Source organism: Phoxinus phoxinus, assembly GCF_949152265.1.
Source record: "Phoxinus phoxinus genome assembly, chromosome: 22".
Taxonomy (NCBI): Eukaryota; Metazoa; Chordata; class Actinopteri; order Cypriniformes; family Leuciscidae; genus Phoxinus; species Phoxinus phoxinus.
In genome coordinates, this window is record NC_136897.1 from 27,006,494 (window position 1) to 27,031,173 (window position 24,680).

At 36.1% G+C, this 24,680-nt stretch overlaps 1 protein-coding gene across 2 annotated transcripts in view; it reads right to left on the bottom strand.

The window, feature by feature from the left end:
- Positions 1–116: 116 nt before the first annotated feature.
- flnba (filamin B a) overlaps positions 117–24,680 on the bottom strand; it is an 88,847-nt gene continuing 64,283 nt past the window's right edge. The window contains exons 28-45 of one of the 2 annotated variants that reach the window (XM_079597788.1): positions 24,029–24,276; positions 22,908–22,988; positions 21,343–21,445; positions 20,203–20,343; positions 18,653–18,781; positions 17,692–17,865; positions 15,751–15,909; positions 15,460–15,663; positions 13,782–13,934; positions 12,555–12,677; positions 8,304–8,570; positions 7,279–7,416; positions 7,031–7,146; positions 5,076–5,208; positions 4,274–4,450; positions 2,216–2,434; positions 1,895–2,098; positions 117–1,167 (exon numbers count right to left, since the gene is read on the bottom strand). In XM_079597788.1, the coding sequence (XP_079453914.1) occupies positions 980–1,167; positions 1,895–2,098; positions 2,216–2,434; positions 4,274–4,450; positions 5,076–5,208; positions 7,031–7,146; positions 7,279–7,416; positions 8,304–8,570; positions 12,555–12,677; positions 13,782–13,934; positions 15,460–15,663; positions 15,751–15,909; positions 17,692–17,865; positions 18,653–18,781; positions 20,203–20,343; positions 21,343–21,445; positions 22,908–22,988; positions 24,029–24,276 (2,957 nt within the window). In that variant the 3' untranslated portion in view covers positions 117–979. The remainder of the gene's footprint in view (positions 1,168–1,894; positions 2,099–2,215; positions 2,435–4,273; positions 4,451–5,075; positions 5,209–7,030; positions 7,147–7,278; positions 7,417–8,303; positions 8,571–12,554; positions 12,678–13,781; positions 13,935–15,459; positions 15,664–15,750; positions 15,910–17,691; positions 17,866–18,652; positions 18,782–20,202; positions 20,344–21,342; positions 21,446–22,907; positions 22,989–24,028; positions 24,277–24,680) is intronic. The other variant, XM_079597789.1, reaches the window with a different exon arrangement.

Consider the following 24,680-nt stretch of genomic DNA (forward strand, 5'->3'; position numbering starts at 1 on the left):
GTGGCCCATTTACTTCCGGTCTAAACACGACAGTTAAAGGAACAGTTCACCAATAAAAGAAAGAAAGAAAAAGACATTTGATTAATTACTCTCTCACGTAAATAACAAGACATTGTAGATTCTGAATTATTTATTCCAGTCAATTTTAATAAGCAAATGTACATCAAATCTACTTGCGTGTTTCACAATAAGGCACCAATGGCTAAATACAAAATACTTCACCACTGGAGTATCAAAACTAGTAGAATTAAGACAAACATGAAGGTCTGAAGAATGAAAAGAGTTCAGCATAAATCTATTAGTTACATTTGCATATTAGTGTCTTCAAAAAGCAAGAAAATCGGATAAAATATGAAAATACTGGGTCTTTTGGTCTCGAGGTCTGCAAGTCTAAGATCTTGATATACAGAAATAGTTATGTTACATCTTTATTTATTTCCCCTTTGTCTCTAAACTATTCAATATGTAGCAGTGAAACCGTTGAGATGTATTACAGATGGGCTTGATCTGAAGAGATGGATGATGATTTGATTTAGGAGTAAATAAACGTCACAGCTCAGTTTATGCAGTGAGAATCGAACACAGACATGGAAATGTTATAATATGTAAATTAAAAGTGACAGTATGTTAGAAACAGACGAACAATTAGTCAATATCAGTAGTAAAGAGACGTTTGGGTGTGAAACCCTGATCAGTTTGTTCATACACGGTCATTTCAACTTTAACACTCAACCTTAAACTTGCTATGCGGAGCAAAATCGACAAACAGAAGAAATTACAATTCATGCATCATAACAACATGCTGTCGACGTTACCGTCATAATGCGTCACATTCCAGTCAAAAACCTGATCAAGTGCAAAGTTCAACAAAATGAAGAAGGTCTGAATGATTCACTGACGTCTTCTATTTATTTTTTTACAGTGTCTCTCTCTCTCTCTCTCTCTCTCTCTGGAGTGTTTTGGGTTTAACCGCAGGGAATTATGGGACAGAGACTTGGAAGGGGGAGCCTGGGATGTGTTCGTCTCCCCACTTGACAGCCAGAATGTAGTTGCCCCGCTCCTTTAAGATGTAGCTGATATTGTACTGCATGTTTCCCGTGTGTTTCACCAAGATCTCCTCGCAGGGCGTCAGAGGCCCGTGAACACCGACCAGGAGCATGTTCTTCCCTGGGGAACACACACATGCAACTAAATGATTAGAAGGTTTAAAAATACACACACATACTTATACTTCACTATTATTATTACTACTACAATAACAATAAACAAAAACATTGTAATTAAATATATTAATTAACAATAATAGTAGAATGGTTGTCAAAATAATTGAATGATGCTAAAATAAGTTATATATACAAAATTATTAACAGTAACTGCAATAAAAATAATAATAAAACAAATACAATTTATTTAATAATAATAAATAAACAATAAAATAACAATGAATTTAATTAATAAAAATAACAATAAATTACTCACACGTGTAACTTAATGTTATTTTTCTTATTAATTGATTACATGCACATATATACACGGGAAATTAAAATAAATTAGAATATGGTGCAAAAGTTAATTTCAGTAATTCAACTTAAAAGGTGAAACTAATATATTATATAGACTCATTACATGCAAAGTGAGATATTTCAAGCCTTTATTTGTTATTATGAAAACCCCAAATTCAAAATTAGAATATTGTGAAACGGTTTTCATAAGCTGTAAGCCATAATCATCAAAATGATAACAAATAAAGGCTTGAAATATCTCACTTTGCATGTATCAAAGTGATACATTTGCATCTTCACCTGTGTATGTATATATATATATATATATATATATATATATATATATATATATATATACACACATATTTCCTAGTAATAAACCGAGATCTCACCTGCTTTACTGCAGTCGACAGTGAAAGCCGCTTTCTGGCCCACGAAGGCCTTGCTGAGACCAGCGCCTCGACTGAGCACTTTACTGGCGTCAGAAGCGGCTCTGGGAGTCGAGCTGTAGGAGTTCACACTGCTCGACCTGCTCACCGGATCCACCATCAGAGAGGACATCTCGCTGGCGTTGGTCACGTTCACCAGCCGTGGACCTGAAGAGCACAAGAAGAGTTCAACACCTCGACTAACAACTGCATCTGTTCTCATCAAACACCAGCCCTCTGAATCCTTCAGGTCCAGCTCAGCTTCAGCTTCACACACACACACACCTGTGACTTTGGCCTTAAACGGGCTTCCAGTGATGTGGTTGGGGCCGCCGTATTTGATCGTGATGATGTAGTTTCCAGGGGCCATTGGTGTGTAGTGCACTTTAAACCCTTCGGGACACTCCTGACACTCCATCTTCACCTTGGACGGGCCCTCGATCGTGACGGACAGAGATCCTGGCCCAGCTTTGGTGTTATTGATGATAAACTCGGCCTGGTTACCTGTGAGGAGACGTCAGAGTCAATGACAATTTAGGACTGTGTATGATGAGCCGTTTCATGACCACTACAATAACATGCTACTATATTTTTCTCTTTTCTTTCTCCAGTCTTTTTTTCTTTGTGCACAGTAGACTATGCATGGAAACAATGATGACCTCCTGCATTTGCACCATTGCATAGTAAACTGGTAATGTCAAGTCATCATTTATATAGTGCTTTTAACAATGTAGATGGTTTCAAAGCTGCTTTACAGAGATAAACGGATAATTTAACACGGATTGTTTTGGCTTTATAGCGGTTCTTGAATAAAGATTGAGGTAATCATAATGTGAGAATTATAAAAGGTGATGTTCTCTGACTTCTCTCTTCGGTCACCCTTTTGTCTTCTGTTATTTTGGGTTGCTGCTTTATTCTGTTAATTATTCATGTGCTTCATGTATTAGTTTAGTTTGTGAATTTATGTTTGCAGGCCTGTATTTTTGAAGTGTGTATTTTTGTGTTAATTGAGTAGCGTATTCTTTATTTACGTTGATGTTCCGAGCGGAGTGTTTTCCGTAGTGATGTTTTTTTCTTATTAAGCTTAGTTATGAGTTGTAGACGTTATTTTTATTAAAGCAGAACTCGGCAACTCTAGTCATTTCTTCGCTGAATTTCACTTTTGTTGTCGCATGTTTTCCGCAAGAGCTCCCCCTACAGCTGTGGAGCGTATATTTCACAACACTATCATAAAAAAACTCACTTGCAGCGCCTCCTCCCCCTTTCTCCCGCGCATTTGTTATGATCGGAGCAAGCCAACTTTATCGTGTGGAGCTGTGTCTACTGAGGTGGTTAATACATCATACACATTATCATAGAACATTGACATGTACATTTTGTATTCTGTTAACCATAAAGCAGTTTGTGTTTCTCGCTCGTTCTCGCTTCTCACGAGACTCCTAATTTCTATCTTGCCGGGACGGTAGTCCCCAAGTTGCAAGGTTGGTTTTCCGCCTGGGAACGCTGGGGGGAGCGGGGGAAGTCACCAATATCACCAGAACATATCATCCAAATGATTTCTAGACAGTTTCATTAAGTTAAAAAAGTTGCCAAGTTCTCCTTTAATAAATTCTTTTTGATTCGCTTTTGTTCTCGTTGCCTCCCTCATTTGTCGCGGCTCAGAGGCGGACGTGACATGCAAGTGCATGCGTGTGTAAAGTGTGTGTGTGTTTTATTCTGTACAGTCTGTGCATCTGCAGCCCTGCTGAGAGACGATAAACCACGAGTCCTGCTAACATCAATCCAGCGCTGTTAACACAGACATTATCAGACGTGACCAGCTGGAAGCCATTCTGACACTTAGCTATTGTAAAACCAAATTTATTCTTTCCTGTAAACCAACCATGTGGCTTTATTGTCTTTAGACTAATGCAGCAGCAATGCATTTTAATGCAATAGATTCCTTAAGAGGAGGCATAACGCTGCCGACCTTTCACATTGGTTTTGGAGCCGAGCTACATGTCCCCGTGAGCTTTAGACTTCTTCTGCAACTGTTGTTAGACGAGTTACAATGAACACATGCATTTGTTCTGGATGTGATCCATGAGAAATAGGTGAGCTAATCCAAGATCCTTCTGTTTAAATCATTCTGCTAAAACAATGAGGCGCGTTCAACACGAGCGAGAGAGCGTAACTTCCTCTAGAAACGCCAAGTGAAAAGAAACATCAAGCAATCAATATTCATAGTGTTGAAAACACCCTGACGGCACAGAGGAAAACTCGCACAGGATTTTATTTCTACGTAATTGTTTTTAGCACTGTGCCAACAAGTAATGTGTGTCTAATGAACGTGGAAAGCATTACCTGTGGTTCCTCTTTCCAGACCGGCTCCGTACGCGGTGACGAGTCCGGCGTCACCGATCTGTCCCGGTTCTCCCACGCGGACATGGAACGGACTGCCAGGAATGTGTGTGCCGTTGAACTTCACGTCGATGATGTGGATGCCGTTCTCCCGCGGGATGAAACGGATGGCGTACTTGTCTGGAAAACCAAGAGTATATTAACCAGAGAACCAAAAGAAGAATTAATGACACTAATGACAAAAATAATGGCAGTCAGGGTCTCGATTCACAGCGGGAAAAGGCCCGTATAAGTTAAGACAAGTCGCTCTACTATCACAATGTCCAACGTTAACATGCAATTCATCATTTCTGGGTTAATCTGAGTTATAACTAGAATACATGATGCTAAAAAAAAAAAACTACATGAGTTAACATGAACAAATGGAAATAGTTCTTAAGCATTTATTAATGTTAATTTCGACAATCTAATACATTATTAAAATGAAAAGCTATATCTGTTCATATTTAAATGGACCTGAGCTGACATGACCTAACAATGAACAGTTAACTAACGTAAAATAAAAACTATTGTCATTGTAATTTAATGCACTAATAACGGGACCTTATTGTAGTGTTATCAAACACAGTTGTAAATTAAAGTCATAATGAAAACCGCAAAATGTGTTGTAAATGCAGTTTCATGTTCAAATAATAATAAAGTCCTTTCACTTTTAGTTACACCAGAACATGATTTAAAGCATGAAATGCATCATATCCAGATATGACCGGCTGTTGAAGAGTTTATAAGCTCATGATCATGTCACCTTGCTCTAGTTCAGACACCACACACTCCTCCAGCGCTCCGGACGGACTGTGGACTTTAGCATCGATGTTGCCCTTCGCCCCGTTCAGACGCACTGCGAACGATGTGGGCTGGTTCACCTTCAGACCCGACTCCTGCATCAGTGAACAACAGTTTACACCTGCATATGGAGCCAGTGCATTCTGGGAAAGACTGTTGATGCACACATACACTGCTGTTCAAAAGTTTGGGGTCGGTATGTTTTTTTCATGCTTTTGAAAGAAATCTCTTGTTCATAAAGGCTGCATTTATTTGATAAAAATAGTTTAAAAAAAAGGGAAATTACAATTTAAAAGAAGTTTTTAGTCACACATGATCCTTCAGAAATCATTCTTATATGATGATTTGCTGCTCACGAAACATTTCTGATTATTATCAATGTTGAAAACTGCTTAATATTTACGATTCTATAATGAAAAGTAAAAAAATAATTTATTTGAAATAAGAATATTTTGTAATATAAATGTCTTAACTGTCACTTTTGATCAATTTAATGCAAGAATTAAGTAATAAATTCTTTCACATAAATATATATTTTTTTACTGACCCCAAACTTATGGTACAGTATAAAAGGAATATTGTTATACGTTTTAAACATTTCAAATGTGCATAATCCTAAAAAACAAATGCAACAACAAAAAAAGCAATAAAATGCTTAAACATGACGAGTTTAGATCTTGATAATCTGACCTGGCCTCACGTAAGATCAGCTAAAGCCGAGAGAGAGAGATTTGACAATCTGACAACAGAGAGAATGAGAACTACAGGGTTTGCTAAACTACAGGGAATAATGGGATGCGGTTGGGTGGAGGTTTCTAGCGGTCGTGTCGTCTTCCTCTCTCGGCTTCAACTGATCCTACTGTGAGCTTCACAACGGGTGAGTCTGTTAAAAGCCTTTAAATGAAACACAAGAGAAACACCAGAACAGTGATGTCCGACAGCTAGTCAAAGAGTTCGCTGGATAAATCTGATACAAAACGTAGTGAGCTGCCCATCTAGACAACATCAAACTGTGCGCATATGTGCGCTTCTGATGTGAAGCCTGGCCTAAAAGCTAGACAGCATCTTCGGTTTCCTTCATGGAGCAGACAGTGTCTCGCTGGGACGATCACTAAGATGAGACTTGATATAGAGGAGTGTGTCACAATGCCCAGAATGCATCAAGAATATAATAAGGGCTGATTTAGATCTAGGTGGTAAACATTTTTAACGATAGATTAAGTTTAGTAAGTTCAAAAGTATGGGGTCAGAATTTTTTTTTTCCTTTTAGAAAGAAATTAACACTTTTATTCAGCAAGAATGCATTAAATTTATCAAAAATTACAGTAAAGACGTTGTTACAAAATATTTCTATTTCAAATCAATGCCGTAAAAAAAAAAAAAAAAAAACTTTTATTCAAAGAATCCTGATTTTTTTGAATCATGTTTCCACAAAAATATTAATATTTTCTACATTAATAATGATAAGAACTGTTTTCTTGAGCATCAAATCATCATATTAGAAGGATCATGTGACACTGAAGACTGAAGTAATGATGCCACAGGAATAAATTACATTTTAAATTATATTACAATGGAAAAAAGTCATTTTAATTGGTAATATTTCACAATAAATATAGTAAATGAAGAGACTTCTTAAAAAAAAAAAAAAAAAGTTTAGACCCCAAACTCTTGTGTGAATAATTTCACACAAATACGAGTTTCATCAGAACAGAGCTGCCTATGTATGCATGTTAACTGCTGTATAGATTTATAACATATTTAAGGGAAAGTATGTGTCATTACATTGGAAAACTGTGAAACTAAATATAGAAGTTTTCCACTGTAAAAGTCCCGTTGGGCAGTTTGAGAATAGAATAGCGGTTCTTTGATAGCTGTGGACATGAACCTGTGTGTCGATGTTTCCTCGTGTCTCACCTGAAGACTGGTAACAGTGAGTCGACGGGCATCGTCTTCGGGAGCGCACACGGGAACCAGGAACGGGCTGTCGGGAATGTGCTCGTCGTTGAACTTTATAGACACCTCGTAGTCGCCTGCAAAGAGTTTGAGATCAGTTACTGAGGTATAGCACAGAGTATCTGCATTAGATGAAGCGATACAAGATCTCGGAGCTCAGGACAGAAAGGCATTGGTCAAGTGTGTGTACAGTATGTATATAAATATACCAGGTTCTTGAGCTACATAGGAGACGCCACACGATCCATCCTTCCTTTCCTCAAATGAGATTTCTGCACGGCTGGGACCCTCGACGGCGATGGACAGACCGCCAGCGCCCGCCTCTCGCGTCCACACGTTAAACTCCGCTACACGAGATCAGGGAGAACATTATTAGATCTATAAACACATCGTGGGTCACCAGCAGTGTTATTTACAGGTCAGGAAGACGGTCATAAACAGAAAATAAACTGAAATGCATTATATTTGCAGAATTAAAAATTAAACCCTAAAATTGACCATTATGATTTTTTCAAGATGACATTTAAATATATTCTCCACCACTTTATTTATTTTAATACAATTTTATATTACAAATAAATATGAAATTAAATTACAAGCAGTATAACTTTTTTTATAAATTATAAAATGTTATTTAACATTTTATCACTATCCATAAACATCTGGTGAGCAAGTAATTAAATATTTCTTTATGGGGTTCATGGTAAAGAACAAAAAAAGGGTATAAAGAGTGAAAAAAAAAATCATCTTAAAAATGACAAGATATTTAATAAAATAAAATAAAATTATTATTTATTTATTTCTATTATAATAAACTATTATTTAAAAAGTATTAAAACTAATTTTAAATTAGATCAAAATAAATTCCAGGCAATACTACCAAAATGTACATGTTTTTATAATTCATACATTTTAAGCAACACTTTAGTTTAGGGTCCAATTCTCAATATTAACGGTTTGCTTATTAGCATGTATATTACTAGGATATTTGCCGTTTATTAATACTAATAAAGCACATTATTCTACATGACCATATTCTACTACATCCCTTATTAATAGTTAGTAAAGTAGTTGTTGGGTAGTATTAAGCAGTAATTAGGAGTTTATTGAGGCAAAAGTCAGTTAATAATAGTGAGAATTGGACCGTAATCTAAAACGTGACCAGATTGTAATAATCGTTGTGTGTGTGTGTGTGTGTGTGTGTGTGTGTGTGTGTGTGTGTGTGTGTAGATACCTGGCACGCTGGCCTCGGCCTTCTCCAGCCCCGGCCCCCCCGCTCGCACCTTATGGGCTCCTCCTTCTCCCAGCGGCCCCACGGTGAACTGGAAGGGGCTTCCCGGCACATGCTGCCCGCGGTACTTCACGCTCACCGTGTGGACGCCCGTCTCATGAGGCACGAAGCGCACGCAGTACGTGTGGTTTCCCACAGACGCGATCTCCGCCGCTTCTGTGGCTCCCGACGGGCTGGTGACCTGCGCAGAGACGTCCTGCACGTCGATTTCTGGGAGGACAGAGAGAAGGAGGATTATTAGAGAGCAGAATGAAGAGAGAGAGATAGAGAGAGAGAGAGATGGAGGAACAGTCGCTCAGCGGTTCTGACGTCTGTGTTTTCTCAAGGTTTTGAAAGCAACAGAGATGATACTTACAGCACTCAGAGTTCAGCCGAAAAGAAAATGCTAACAATTTTCAATAAGGACCATTTGTGAACTACATGAGTTAACATGAACTTACAAAATAAAAAAAATACACTGTTGTTCAAAATGTTTGGAACAATTAAGATTTGTTTTTATGTTTTGAGAGATTTTTTTTTGGTAAAAAAATTACAATTTTAAAAAAAACTTTTATTTTTTGAATGCATGTTAAAATTTTATTTATTCCAGTGATCAAAGCTGAATTTTCAGCATCATTACTCCAGTTTTCAGTGTCACATGATCCTTCAGAAATCAGTATAATATGATGATTTGATGCTCAATTCAAATTGAAATTGAAAACTTTTAATTTGTATAAAAATTTCACTGTTGACTATTTTTGATTAAATAAATCCAGCTTTGGTGAGCAGAACATTTAACATTTTTAAAAAACTTAATTGTTCCAAACCTTTGACCAGTAACAAAAAAAAAAGAAAAAAAAAAAAGCGTTTATTAAACTTTGTTCAATGTAATGGGGTGTTCAAGTAATGTAGGAAAGAACAAAAACATTTTTCATAAAATTCAGCAAGATTTTTTAACTCTAATCTATAAATTTATGTAGAAAAGGTACATCACCATCTTGACCAAAGTGATTAGAAACACACTTGATTGTCATAATTGCAATACACTTGAATACACCAATTTCAACATTTACTAATACATTATGTTAATATTTATTGGACCTGAGCTAAAATTGTATTTGTATACAAACAGTTGTATTTTTATTAACCAAAATGCAAAATTTTAATGAATTAGTTAATGCGTTAACTTATGGGACCTTATTGTAAACCGTTACTAACTGTTATCTGTATGACTTTAACATGCAGCAGAAAAAGACCGACAGCAGCGTGAACATTAGGCTTGTGTTCCACAAAAGAAATAAAGTCATTCAGGTTAGCAACGACATGATGTAAATAACATGAATATTTTATGGAGTTGTGATGAGCAAAAAAAAAAGCAGCTCTCGTTCATGCAAACACATCAAGAGCAGCGCGTTCTGCCAACCTCGTCGTCCACATGCCCAGCGCTTACAACGCACCCTCCAGCCCTCCAGGGGGCCTCAGGGGTGCCCTGCCAATCCGGGTGACCATGGTGAAGCTGGCCTGACCTTTGACCCCGAGCCAAAGAGAGCAGTGGGAGCGATAGACGCCGCGTGAGAGCAACTCACGAGCCAAAGCCAGAAGAAACCAGGTCACTGAAAGCGGTAGACGCAGAAGAAAAAGAGGAAAGATAAAGGACAGAACAGGTCAGAAAACAGTAAAGTGGGGAAAGGTAGAACCGGAAAAGCATTGGGCCTCGTTTATAAAACGCACGCACGATCATTTTATCCTGAAACCACAGATTTGACTCTACATCAGAAGTGAGGAACACATTGAGATTTATTAAAAGCAGAAACTAACGTGAAAATGTTCAAAGACACTTTTGATCCTCATATACCAGAGATTCACTCCATTTAACATCGGTTATGAAAATGTAGATTAATCACAATAGGCATTTATATATATTGGTGCTTTACAATAAGGTTCCATCTGTTAGCATTAGTTAACAAGAACTAACAATGAAAAATACTTAAAATCAACTTTTGATTTAATGTATTTTTGATTAATAATGTATTCGTAATTTTTTAACTTTATATTACCGTAATCCATTAAAATCAAAAGTTGTATCTGTTAATATTACTTAATTGACCTGAGCTGACATGAACTGTATGAATTGTATTTTTATTCTCTAACATTAACACTGAGCAATACATTTGTTACAGTATTTATTAATGATTAACTAATGGGACCTTAATGTAAAGAGTTACCAGTATTTGATATGCGACTCTGGGCCACAAAACCAGTCACATGGGTCAATTTTTAAAAATTGAGATGTATATATCATCTGAAAGCTGAATAAATAATCTCTCCATTGATGTGTGGTTTGTTAGGATAGGACAATATTTGGTCGAGATACAACTATTGAAAATCTGGAATCTGAGGAGCAAAAAAAATTAAACATTGAGAAAATCTCCTTTAAAGTTGTGCATTTATGTTCACGATTGTGCTGCATTCACTCACAAAAATACATGTTTTATATATTTACGGTAGGAAATTAACAAAATATCTTCATGGAACATGATCTTTAATTAATATCCTAATGATTTTTAGCATAAAAGAAAAATGGATAATTTTGACCCATACTATTGTATAGTTGCTATTGCCACAGATATACCCGTGCGACTCCAGACTGGGTTTGTGATCCAGGGTCACAGCAGTTCAAATGTTGCTCATTTGCATATATGTGTAATAATTACATAACTAAAATGGAGCAATTCCTCACACCATCGGTGCTCGGGTCCTAATGAACATTTATGTGCATACACACTTTATAAATCCTTCATATTAACAGTTTAGGATCATATACGCACGTCTATATAAATGAGGACACATGTCTGATTTTTTTGGTAATTTATACACGTTATTCGCTCTTTATATCTTTGAATCTCACGTGAACACTCACACAGAGTGTGTATGAGATCAGAGGAATGACGATGTGTATCCTGGATTAGATCAGCGCTAACCCTCCATCACACCGTGACATCATTAACCAGGACAAATCACACATGGAAGTCGTCTGCATGATCCAGGTTTGGATATTAATTACCCAACTAAACGCCTATACACACCAAAAGTGAAGCGTTCCTTAATGTGAAATACAAACCATCGCTAAACATTAACGCCAATGTTGTCATTTATTTATTTTTAGTTATTTTAATAAAGAATATCCACATTTATTCACAAGCAGTATCTTTTTGGTTTGTTTTTTATTTGATCAAAATAAATTAATTTACTTGTGAATTTATCATTATGTTTTTTTTTTTTTTTTTATAATACCTTTCACACATTTATTAAACAAACCTCAATCTAACCCTCATAAAGTATCTTATTAAATGGTTAAATTTATTAAAAATAATTTGTGGAGAAGTTAAAAAATTAATTAAAAACCAAACAAAGCTCACATTTATCGGATTGGATTAAAAGAAATGTATGAAGAAAATGTATAAAAAATAAAATAAGATTGTTTTAAAGTTAAAATAAATAATTACTTCAAACTACTAATTTGTTAAAAAAAAAAAATTCACATCTAGTGTGAAACTTTTGCATTTTAAACTAATTTTTGAACTGCCTTTGGTCTGTTTTGAAGAATATTGTCACTTGCACTAGTAAATGACTAACATCTTTGTTTAATAAAATGTTTGTTCGCATTACTTTGAACACAATGAAGGGAAAACAGTCCTCTCTCACACGAGACATGTCAGACTACACCACGACCCCGACTGGAAGTGCAGCATTAGCAATTAAAGGCCTCAGCGTTTCCCTCAAGACTAGCCTAGCATTAGCGCAGCACGTAGCACAGACACACGACACACTCGAACAACATTTGTGCCGGTCAGAGGGGAAATCAGACCTAAAGCCACGTCCAAGTTCAATACGTCCAGCTCCACCTGCACATGATGTCTTGTTTCAGAGAGCCATGTGTTTTTACTCCCGTATGGAGACGATGCATTAACGCATGACGTGAGCCAGCAAACAACCGCACATCCATTTGTTTCGTGCTTTTTTTGGCTGGCGTTCCTGTCGGAGATTGAGCTACAGCGCATTAAACCAAGCCGAGACAAAGAGGCTGAAATTATAAATAATTAACATTAAAACTCCAATCTCGGATGCTAAGAGGGATCTTTATGTGGATCGATGTCCGCTTGACTTGATGTTAAGTGTAAAGGTCACAGCTGTATATCTGTCGAACTTTCATACCTGGGATCTTCAGGTTGAGATCACACACACTTCCAACACTAGAGACCGACACTGCTTTCTGACGGCGAGTGATGCTCTCGCGGATACGGCCTTCTCCGGTCACCCGGACGCTGAACGGACTTCCTGCAAACACAGACATGCCACAAACAGTAAGTCACGATGACAGGAGGAGTAACATGCTAGAAGTCTCTTCTGCTCACCAAGAATTAAAACCAAGAATTATTTGATCACCAAGAATTATTTGATCAAAAATACAGTAAAAATTTGAAAGATTACAGTTTAAAGGGTAACTAAATCCTAAAACAACTTTTTTTAGTTAATGATCTGCAAGACCATAATGCTGTTCATTGATTCAAGTAATTTGTTTTACATTTGGGTATAAAGTGTTTTAATTCTACAATATATGGTGTAAAACATCTGAGTGCTGCCCTCTTCAGGTTGAACGGTGGCTACTGCAGCTGAATTTTCATATCAGAAATATTTCCTGAGCATCAATGTTGAAAAGTTTAATTTATTTCAGGATTTGATGAATACATTTGAAAAAAAAGACTATTTTATTTTGAAATAGAAATCTTTTGTAACATTATACACAGTTGTAATAGGAATGTAATAGGAAATGTACAGTATACACACCGTGCAATACGCTTACTACTCTGAAAAAACTTTAAATATTGTCTTTTCAAGTCATCTTCATTTATATAGCGCTTTTAACCATGTAGATTGTTTCAAAGCAGCTTTACAGAGATAAACAGATAATTTAAGGTAACAGATTGTTTTGGCTTTATAGCGGTTCTTTAATAAAGATATTTTCCAGCTAAAGTTAGTTTTGATTGATTCACTTCCGTCGCAACGATCATTAGTTATTAAATTAGAGACCGCTAAGACGACACCGTTCTCTCTACACAGACTTTAAACGCGAACCTGTGAGAAACACTGATGGCGCTCACGTGCGCTTTAATTAATTCTATAGTTATGTGCATTTGTATATGTACAAACTACATATAAAACTACTTGTCTGGCCTTGACATTTTTAGACAATTTTATCACTTCGGGGTAGATACGCGAAACCGAAATGATCCCGACAACACTATCTGTAGAGTCGTAAAGGATCCTCCATAGGGAGAGACTAGTTTCTTTTGCCAAATAATGTGTAAACAAGATGCACGCCATATTTGGACCACATTATAAAACCTATAGAAGGTTTGAATGATGCTTTGAGTCTCTTACCAGGGACGTGCTCTTCTGCAAACCTGATGGACACGATGTAGGTGCCCGGCTCACTCGGACAATACGAGACGCCACAAGTGCCGTCCTCCATGTCTTCAGTCTGTATGTCCACCTTACTGGGACCCTCAATGGACAACGCCAAACCTCCATAACCTGTGAACACACAGTTATGCCATTCAGGAACACCATTTCCCAACCCTGCTCCTGGACACACACCAACACTACACATTCTGCACGTCTCCCTCATCTGACCCAAATATTTCTGGTGCTGATGAGTTGAATCCGGTGTGTTTGATTAGGAAGTGTGTGTGTGTGTGTGTAGTGTTTGTGTGTGTCCAGGAACGGCGCTGGGAAACATGCATTAACATTAACAAACTCTAACTGGATGCATGAGAAATAAATAATTTGATTGTACAAGACTTCTGACAAGTTAAAAAGTGAGATATACTTTATATGAAGGACTAATTGTATAAATATTTGAAGTTCTTTGGGTAAGTGGGAATAATTTGCCGCTGTGGTTCCAATTAAGTCCTCAATTTTCCTTTATTTCCACCCGTGAGCCACTTTACACACCCTGTTTGGATTATATTCTTAGCAATTAAGTGAATTGGAGAGCTTGAAAAAACATCATTAAGGGCCAGACGGTTTACAGACGAGGTTTATGTAGCTCGGTTCGGCGGGTTAGACGCTCAGCTGCTCTGAACAGAAGTCAAGCTCTATGTTTAATGTTAATATCTTCGTTATGAAGGAAAAATGCGAGAGGAATCTCACATTCTGTAAAGTGATGTTTATAACCTCAAATCCTTCAAGATAAGAGTGAATCACTGCTGAGGAATGAAGAGGAGAAGACATTTGAAGCCGCAGATTTGTTTATTGTTTATATTTACTCCTGCTTTTGGGACAGAAGTTGCTATGCGGTTGCAAGTACTCAAATCTATGATATTTTATCTCTACATATGGCTCACGGTGGGGTTAAGGACTTAAATGTAATGTAATGTAATGTAATGAATGAAAGCTATTTATTTATATATAATCATAATAATAATAAAGTCAATTACTATTATTACTGCATTATAAAATAAATTAAATACATATAATAATTAAACAGATAAAGATAACATTATTTGTATTTAATATATATTAAATTATAATAATGTGAGTTTATATTATAAAATTATATAATAGTAAATAATTATGATGATATATAATGTTTTATATTACAAAATTATAATTATATATTAGTTATGAAATAATAACAAATTATAATACATAAGCTGTTATTAAAAATAATTACTATAATTATATATTATATAATTGAATTATTATATTATATTATAATAACAAACGATTTAGCATTATTATATTAGAAATTATATATTAATAAATAAGACAAAGATAATGATTATTATTATATAGTAGTTATTAAATAAAGAAAAACAATTATTAAATGAACAACAGCTATATATATATATATATATTCTTATTACATAAAGATTATATTTTATTATAATACATAATAATGTAAACGTTTATATATAACAATAGTAATAACAAAATTTAAAATCTATTTTAGTTAAATAAATAACCCTAACTAACCCTAAAAGATGAAAAAAAAGAGAAAGATTAATAATAAAAGATTAAATGTATATATAAAAGATCAAATCAATCACACTCTCACCAGCTTCTCTTGTGTCCACCACAAAGTCGGACGTCTGGAAGGTGTTTCCCTCCACCAGCCCCTGTCCGAAGACCTTGACTCTGCTGGCGTCCCCGATCTCAGACTGGATCACCATGATGGTGATGGGGCTGTTGGGGACATGCTGTCCGTTCTTCTTGATGCTCACCAGGTGCTCCCCAACTTCTCTCGGGATGAAGGAAATGCCTGAAGAAGAAATTACCAACCATGTGTTACCCAAAAAACTAAAGTTGTAGTTTGCATAAAGAATGCGTGAACAGGTCCCAGACGTACCGATGTGGTTGTTGGGTTGTCTCTTGAGCAAACACGGCTCGTCGCGGCCAGAAGGGGCTTTGATGCTCGCGGTGAGAAGACTCAGATCCGTCTCCGTGATATCCAGAGAGAAATCTGCAGCGGAGCCCAGCTTCACCTGGGACTTCCTCTGATTGTCCTCTGCAAAGTCAAGCCACCTTTATTTATATAAGCAGCTTCACAGTAACAGAGAAAATAATGGCGACACTTATAATAAGGTTCATTAGTTAACATTATTTAACTACATTAGTTACCAGATTAATAAATGCCTTAGAAGCACAGTTCATTAATTAACGTTAATTTCAACATTTATTAATACATTATTAAAGAGTTGTATGTTAACATTAGTTAATGCACTGTGAACAAACTTGAACAAACTATAAACTGTATTTTTATTAACTAACGTTAACATATAATGTTAATATAATGAATGAGGTAGAAAGAACTTGATTCTCAACCTATTTTCACTTGCATGTTATTACTAATAAATCATTAGTCATTTCCTATTTTTCCTAAACTACCTCCTCTCATATAATGATTTGCTTCTCTTGTATGCATGATTTCCAACTCTTCTTAATGTGTAGCTATCCTAATTGACCGGTGCCTGTTTATTTTATTTATTGGTCTAGTTTTCCTCTTTTCTTTAAAAAAAAAAAAAGTATTATGTAAAAGATCTAACTTTTTTTAATGTATGGATATTGTTGTATTCTACTGGCATAAATTGTTGTATCAATGTTACGGCCTGTGCCTTGAGTGCATTCCTTCTCCTTGCGTATTGTGTCATGACTCTGTTTTCCTTTTCTCTCTGTCGGAGTTCGATTGCAAGGTCCGCCCCTGTGCACCTGCGTGTCGTTATATCAACTATATTAAGGACGCTGAAGCGGAGCATGGCAGGAGAGAGGAGATTCACCAGCCAACAAGTGTTTTCTTTCTGTTTGGTTTAATTCTTTATTGTTATTTTGTTAATATTGGTTGCCTTTATACTTTGAAGGGTCTTATTGCGGTTTGTCTGTAATTATCATAGTTTGGTAATTATCTTAGAAATACATTTGTTTTCTTTTCGTTATGATACATGTTTCCTTACTTTTGTAATTTAAATAAATGTTTAAGCAGCGTATTTTGGTTTCACGTGTCCTTTATGTTATGCAACCCTCCTGAGCCAATTTTAAAGAGGGGTTCGTAACACTCAATAAACAAACAAAGATTAACCATGATCAATACATATTTTACTTCATGTTAGTTAATACATTAACTACTGTTAACTAATGAACCTTATTGTAAAGCATTACCAAAATAATCGAGACAAAATTAATCAAATATGAAACAAATTCAAATTATGCTTTTTTTAAAGGGGTGGTAAAATACAACATGTAGAAGCAACAGGACGTCTCTGAATGGTTAGTTGATGAATTTATGTTGCTGATGTGGAGTTAACTATCTTCAATTAGCATATTCTGTCATGGTAATCTATAAATCGCTCGTATAGGAACTGTTGTGAGATGCACACAGAGTGACTTTCTATTGCATGTGAAATGATGGATGCTAAAGTTTGAGCTGACTCACAGATGTGCTCGACTACAACAACTCTTCCTCTTCTCAACATGGACTGTGTGTTCAGGGGGCGGGGTTTATGTAAATTTTAGGGTTAGTGATGGCACTAACCATAAGGAATGTCGTGTAGTTCCTACCAGCCGTTTGTTGTAGTCCTTAAAAAACTATTTCTTTAAAAGCAAATATCTTCCTTTGCTTTGAACTTTGAGCGTTGTAACTTTGCAGATTTTGTGTATGCTCAAACAGCAACATTACACACTACGGTAACTAAAGTTAAAAAAGTGAAATCATACTCAACCACCCCTTTAAAAGCAAAAATCAGGTCAACAAATGTCAAGATCTAACGAGACGTCACGCAGACGAGACGTGTACCTGTGACCCTGGCGGTGAAGGGGCTTCCGGCGATGTGCTTGTCATTATAGCGGACGAGGATGTTGTAGTCTCCAGGTAGTGTGGGCAGGTACGAGACACTGCAAGTGCCGTCTTTGTTGTCCACACAGCTGATCTCAGCCTTCGACGGCCCTTCAATGGCCAAATCCAGCCCGCCTGGAGCAAAACACACAATCATCATGTTTTCTGGGCTGAGTTTTCAGGACAACGTTAATGGGTAACACTTTATAATAAGGTTCATTAGTTGGATGAATGACTTTTTATTTCCAGCAATATAGTGACGAAGGCAATAAAGAAGCATTTGATTCAATCTATACAAGTATACAGGTAAATTCACCTTACTTTAAAAACAAATCAATTGCTTGAAACGGAGTGGGACAAAGTCAGACTTATTTAGACCCAATTCTGTCTAAATCATTTTGTCTGTTACAATTAAAAAGAAAAACAAGAGGTTTTTAAAAACAAGGTAGCCGCTTTCTAAATTGTTAACATTATCATAACTCTCAATTACATATTTATATTATATACACATGAAAAAACACAACCGCATCTTAAATACACACCGTATATTATCACCGGTAACAATTATAGTAATACCAACAATAATCAGAATACCTACAGGGTAAGATAACACTGCCTATAAATACATCACCAGACGATTAAGCCAAGACCTTCTGTTTATTAGTCAACTACATTAGCTAGCATGAACTAATAATGAACTGCACTTATACAGCACTTATTAATCTTTGTTAATGTTAATTTTAACATTGTTAACATTAATGCACTGTGAACTTGCATGAACAGCTGAATTTTTATTAACTAACGTTAACAAAGATGAACAAATACAGTAACAAGTGTATTGCTCATGTTTAATTCATGTTAGTGAATACATTAATGAACCTTATTGTGAAGAGTTAGCCATTAATGTGCTGTTTGTACACACCTTCAGAAGCATCTTCAGTGTAGATGGTGAACATGGCGGTTTTATTGGTGGTGCCGTACACCAGACCGGGTCCATACGCGGTCACGTTAGGACTGTTCGTGTTGTTGACGTAGAACTGCAGAGGACTCTCTGAGGAGAACACAAGCAGCGCATTCAATGCAACGGCAGAAAACATGCAACAGAACAGAAGCATTATAATGAGGCAGAGCGGATGCTGCACGAGAAGTATCAATTATGAATAAATCTGAGAGGCGTTTTTGTTCTGAAATGCATCTTATACTTTAAAACATTTTATATAATGTCTTATTTTCTTTTGATTTTGGGGTGAAAAATGGCCGTTTTCATGCAACTCACAAATCTGGAGCAATTTTTTTTATTAAGTATATATTAAAATCACATGCATTAAATATATATAACTAATTTGCCTTTGTTTTGTTTGTGTCTGTTGAAAGGTTGTGAAGATTTGCAAACATGCAACAAAATAAAACGTACATAAAACCCAATAAATAAAAATTAAATAAATCCAGAGCAATAAAATTTATAAATTAAAACAAAATCTGGTAATAAATAAAATGGACAGTATTTTTTGTATATACTATGCATCGCATTTTAATACATTTATTCAATATATATTATATTATATATAAATGCATTATTAATAATGAGCTTGTATGAACATTGTTTTGAATAGATGTTTCACTGCTGCTGCTAGTATTGTTGTATATACTATGCATGTCATTTTAATACATTAAAAACCTAGCAGTGAAAAATCTATTCAAAACATTGTTTATACAAGCTCATTGTTAATGCTAACAGGATATCCTCATAGAGCTTTAGACACTCCTAACAGAATAATGCAACTCTATAACACACTCTTCCTGCCTTATATGGAGAAACAAATCCATCGGATGAGGCACGACTATCACATTCATGTGATGTTTACTGAGGTTACTGATGGCACTGGACCAGCGACTGGAAAACATGAAACTCCAGCCATAAAACAAGCACCTACATGAGGATCTGTACCCAACAAACACCAGCTCCACACACAGATTCCTCACGCCTGACGTCACCCATGAGATCTTTCACCACGCAAAATAAATCAGCACAACCGAGTTTGTGTGTCCACCCTCAGTCAACTTAAATCTATTCAAAAGGTGAAGCCTTCTCAACCTTCACACACACACACTCCCATGGATCTCTGGGACAACGGAAGGCCTTAAAAACAAATCCTGACAGCACATTCATCACATAGATGAGATGAATCACTCATGCATGCTTAGGATCCAGTAGGCAGTATTAAAGAGTTAGTTCACAGAAAAAAAAAATTTTTTGAACCCATATAACTTTCATTAGCATAAAATGAGATGTTTAGCAGAACGCTCAAGCTCTTTTTCATAAAACAAGGTCACCATATGCTTTTATTACATGGAAAATTGCTGCAAGAACACTTCAAAAGAAACTAACAACATTAATGGTTCATAATGACAAAGGTGTGTGTGTGTTTAGTTAAACTGATTTGATGGTGTGCTGTGGTCCTGGACTCTGACCTGGGATGTGTGAGCCGTTGTATTTAATGTGCATTTCATGAAGTCCAGCCTCTGTGGGCGAGAACTTCACTGTGACCGTCCCATCTTTGTTGTCGATGATCTCAGGCTGAGCGGTTTTACCTGACGGCATGTGAACCTCACCTGGAAGACAAACATGAAGGGTTTGGTTTATGCTTTTTGAACAAATATCACTGCAGATTTAGAGGAAATCACTAGTACAAAACGCTTTATGAGTGATATTTTCATGATGACAGTTGAAAAATGTATATATTTAGACATGCATATTTTCTTGAGAAAAAAAAAAGACCATTGTTAGGACCATTGAGATTTGAATTTTTTTTTGGCATAATTTAAGAATAATGTGAATAAATACATATTGTACTGCCTTTGAAATGATTATTCAAGTAAATATAATTCTTTTTTTTGCATTACATTAATACGAATATAGGGGGACATTTTGCTTAGTTTACAACAGTTTTATAATGAAAAATATCTTAATCCAAAAATATGCTTGATTTTTTGGAGGTGAAATATGACCCTGACATGAATTGTGTTTAAAGAACTGCATTGAGCGGCACAAAACCCCTTAAGAAAATATTAAGGGTTTGGTTTATGCTTTTTGAACAAATATCACTGTAGATTTAGAGGAAATCACTAGTATCAAACGCTTTGAGTGATATTTTCATGATGACATTTCAAAAGTTGAAAAATGTATACATTAAGACATGCATACATGCAGATACATACATATTTTCTTGAGAGAAAAAAAAAATCACGACCATTTTCAGGTCCATTAAGATTTGACATTTTTATGTTGGCATAATTTAAGGATAAATGTGAATAAATAAATATTGTACTGCCTTTGAAATGATTCAATGATTGAAATGATTTTTTTTGCATTACAGTAATAAGAATTTAGGAGGAAATGTTGCTTAGTTTACAACAGTTTCAGTTTCATAATGAAAAATATCTTAATCCAAAAATATGCTTGATTTTTGGGAGGTGAAATATGACCCTGACATGAATTATGTTTAAAGAACTGCTTTGAGCGGCACAAAACCCCGTAAGAAAACCCTTAGTGAAAATGTGTTTTGAATTGAACTCATGAGTAGCTAAAGGTTTCCTTTTGAAATCTCTCACCTGTGATTTCCCCCTTCCTAAGCGTAAAGGGAATCACCATATCGAAAGGCCTGTACCCCGTCCCGTTCACACTGTTCGCAGGGTTATACGCTCCATCTGTAACCTGTGGGGCAGCGAGGAGAAATCAGAGTAAATGAGAGCGGACGGTACAAACGCATCCGTTAGAACCGCCTGTCAAACATTTCCATGTTTAGTCAAGTCTGTGCGATCCATTCTGAAAGCAAGAGCGCTGTGGACGAGAAGAGACATTAACAGCCCAGTGATTCAGCCACAGCAGAAGACAAACGTGTGTTAGACACCAAACAGAGGAAGACGAGACCCCCCAGCACACCTGGCAAAGCAAAGCGGCCTGGAAAAGAGCATGATAAAGAAGAAAAATCCCCAAACATCTCGGAAATAAAGAAAATGATTGTGTGCATAGAGTGAAACATGTTCAGACATCATCTAATATGAGAGATGACACAAGGAAGGAGTATAATACTGATAAATGACTCCCGATTTCACCTGGAGGGAATGAGGTAACCACTATGAGAAGAATAACAACTGTGTGTTAAGTTAAGTGCACATTAATAGATCTGTACCAAACACAAAAGCTCCCAATCAGACTATAGGAGATCAAATATGCTTCATTTCAGTCAATTTCAAAGCGTCCTTAGTATAGAAGGCAATGCCAGAGTGACAACAATCGTTAAAAATTCAATTTAAGCAAGAAAAATTAAATTAAAGCCAATTTTTGTGTTACTGTTCACATGTTTGGGGTCGGTAAGATTTTGTTTTGGTTTTGAAAAGTCTATTCTGCTCACAAAGGCTGCATTTATTTGATCAAAAATACATTAAAAATAGTGAAATATTATTACAATTGAAAATAACAATTTTCTATTTGAATGTATTCTAAAATGTAATTTATTCCTGTGATCAAAAGTTGAATTTTTAGCATAATTTCTCCAGTCTTCAGTGTCACATGATCCTTCAGAAATCAGTATAATATGCTGATTTGATGCTCAAGAAATATTTCTTACTATTATCAATATTGAATAGTCGCGCTGTTAACATCGACCCCAAAACCTTTGAACGGTATAGTGTATTTTATTTTCAGATCTGCTTTGTGGTTCTCAAACGTTACGCAGGCAGAAAGCAGCAGCACACGAACCGCATAATGCTTCTGAGGTTAATGCCAGAATAATGAGCAATTTAAAACTGGTGTTCAATCCAAACAAAACTATGTCAGTCTAAACAGTCAGGCGTCGAGTTTCCCTCTGCTTCTGTCATCAATGAAACACACTAGTGGGAAAACCAGAGTGTGTTCACGACTAATCAACGAGAGGAGGAAATGGAGACCGATGAGCCATGAATAACCATTCCTGCAAAAAAATGATTCTTGGTGGGTCAAAAATGAGGAAGAACTGAACAGAAACCCCTTGACCAACACAAACGAGAAGCACAAAGAGGTGTGTGTGTGTGTGTGTGTGTTCAGGAAGCTGGAGGTCAGTGCAAAGGCTGGAAGAGAGCGAACGGTGACGGGAGTGTGTGTGTGTGACTGGGGTGAGACGTGTGTGTCTTTGTACCCAGGGCTGGAAGCCGACGCCTGGTGCGGTCTTTTGCTGTTGGACTGACTGCTGCTGCATCATGGGAACTTCATCTGTTGCCTGGGAAATCATATGTATGGACATGAAACTTCAGATGCACGAGGAACATAAGAACATACTCCACACAAGCACTCAAACACAGACGCCAAATTGAGCCAATCCCGTTGTACGCTCGTTCTTGTTGCGTTAACAAAAACTCCACGTGTTGTTATTATAACAGAGATATTGTAGATATACACGTGTACAGATTCTTCAGTTGTGAGTCAAAACTGAGAATGTAGGGCTACAAGATTCACATTTTCTACTTGCATTTTTTCAGAGAAAAATTGTGATTGCGATTAAAAAAAGAAAATAAATTCATGTCTGTGGTACAATTTGTCCAAAATATTTTGTATTTTATATCAATATTACTATGAAATGATAACAAAAAAAAATTTATTATTATTATCAACATTACTTCTATTATCATCATTATTATGCATTTAAATATGTATTTATTATAATGAAAAACTATTAAACAATAAGAAATACTACTACGTAATATATTTTACTGTAAAATGAAAAAATAAACATAACTTTACAGTACAACTTACGGTATATTGAAATATTTATATATTTTTTCATTTTCGAATGTCAAACCATCCAGATTTAATTTTGGCAACAAATTAAATGTATATTAAATTGAATTAAAAAAAAAGCCATATCGCAATTTAATTTTTATTCTGATTTATCGTGCAACCCTCTGAGAAGGCATTATGTTTTGCATTATGTTTTGCATTATGCTCTGACGCAACAGAGGAACACAAAGATGCATGAAATCAAGCTTGTGTTGCTGATATGCATGTTTCAGGCCTAAATCAAAACCTTACCCTTAACATCACCAGATATGAAAACATTAATGAAATAAGTGATCATTTGTCTTGATAATGCAAAGAAACGGCATCCTAATTCAGGAAGCCCCCCCCCCCTCCGAGCTGGAAAGAATGAAGTCCAGATGAGGAACCTTAAAAACCGGCCCGTATCTATTGCAGATTCTTAAAAGCCTAAAGTCTCCTCAATCTGGTTCTCTTTAAAACATGTTATCACGGTTTGCTTCTCACCATGACTTTGAAGGGGCTCCTGGGGATGTTCTCCCCTCCGAACCGCACGTAAATAACGTAGTTCCCGGGCTTCGGCGCCGTGTAGAAGATGTCAAAGGTGCCGTCCTCGTTCTCGATTACATCAGCTTCCACCTCGGTGCCGTCAGGAGTGACCACAATGCAGGAGACCTTCCCCTTCCCGGCTCCTTTAGCGTTCACCACGAACCCAACCTCCTCTCCAATGCCAATGGTTGGCCCAATGCCAGCTCCTGGAGAACATGGAAAAATTTGTTTTGATTTAAAAGCTTTCAATAGATTTTCAAGTGAATTTTCTTGATGGGGAACATGTTTTCTTCTCTCACAAATCCAAGTTTTTTTGTGTTTTAAAAAATATTCTGCAATGTTACTTTGTGTAACTGGATCGTTTTGATCAGACAGCTTGGTCAAGACTCATAAATATTAATATTAGGGCTGTCTAACGATTACATTTTTTAATCTTATTAATTACACGATGTGGGTATTAATTAATAGCATATCAAAACTGCCTGAGAAATTACCCCCAAAATGTTTTATCTAAAGTCAATGTGTTAAGTAAGAAAAGCATCAAATATATATTACAAAAAGTAGCTTTATAAAAAAATATATTTTATTTGATTTAACAATTTATTATTAC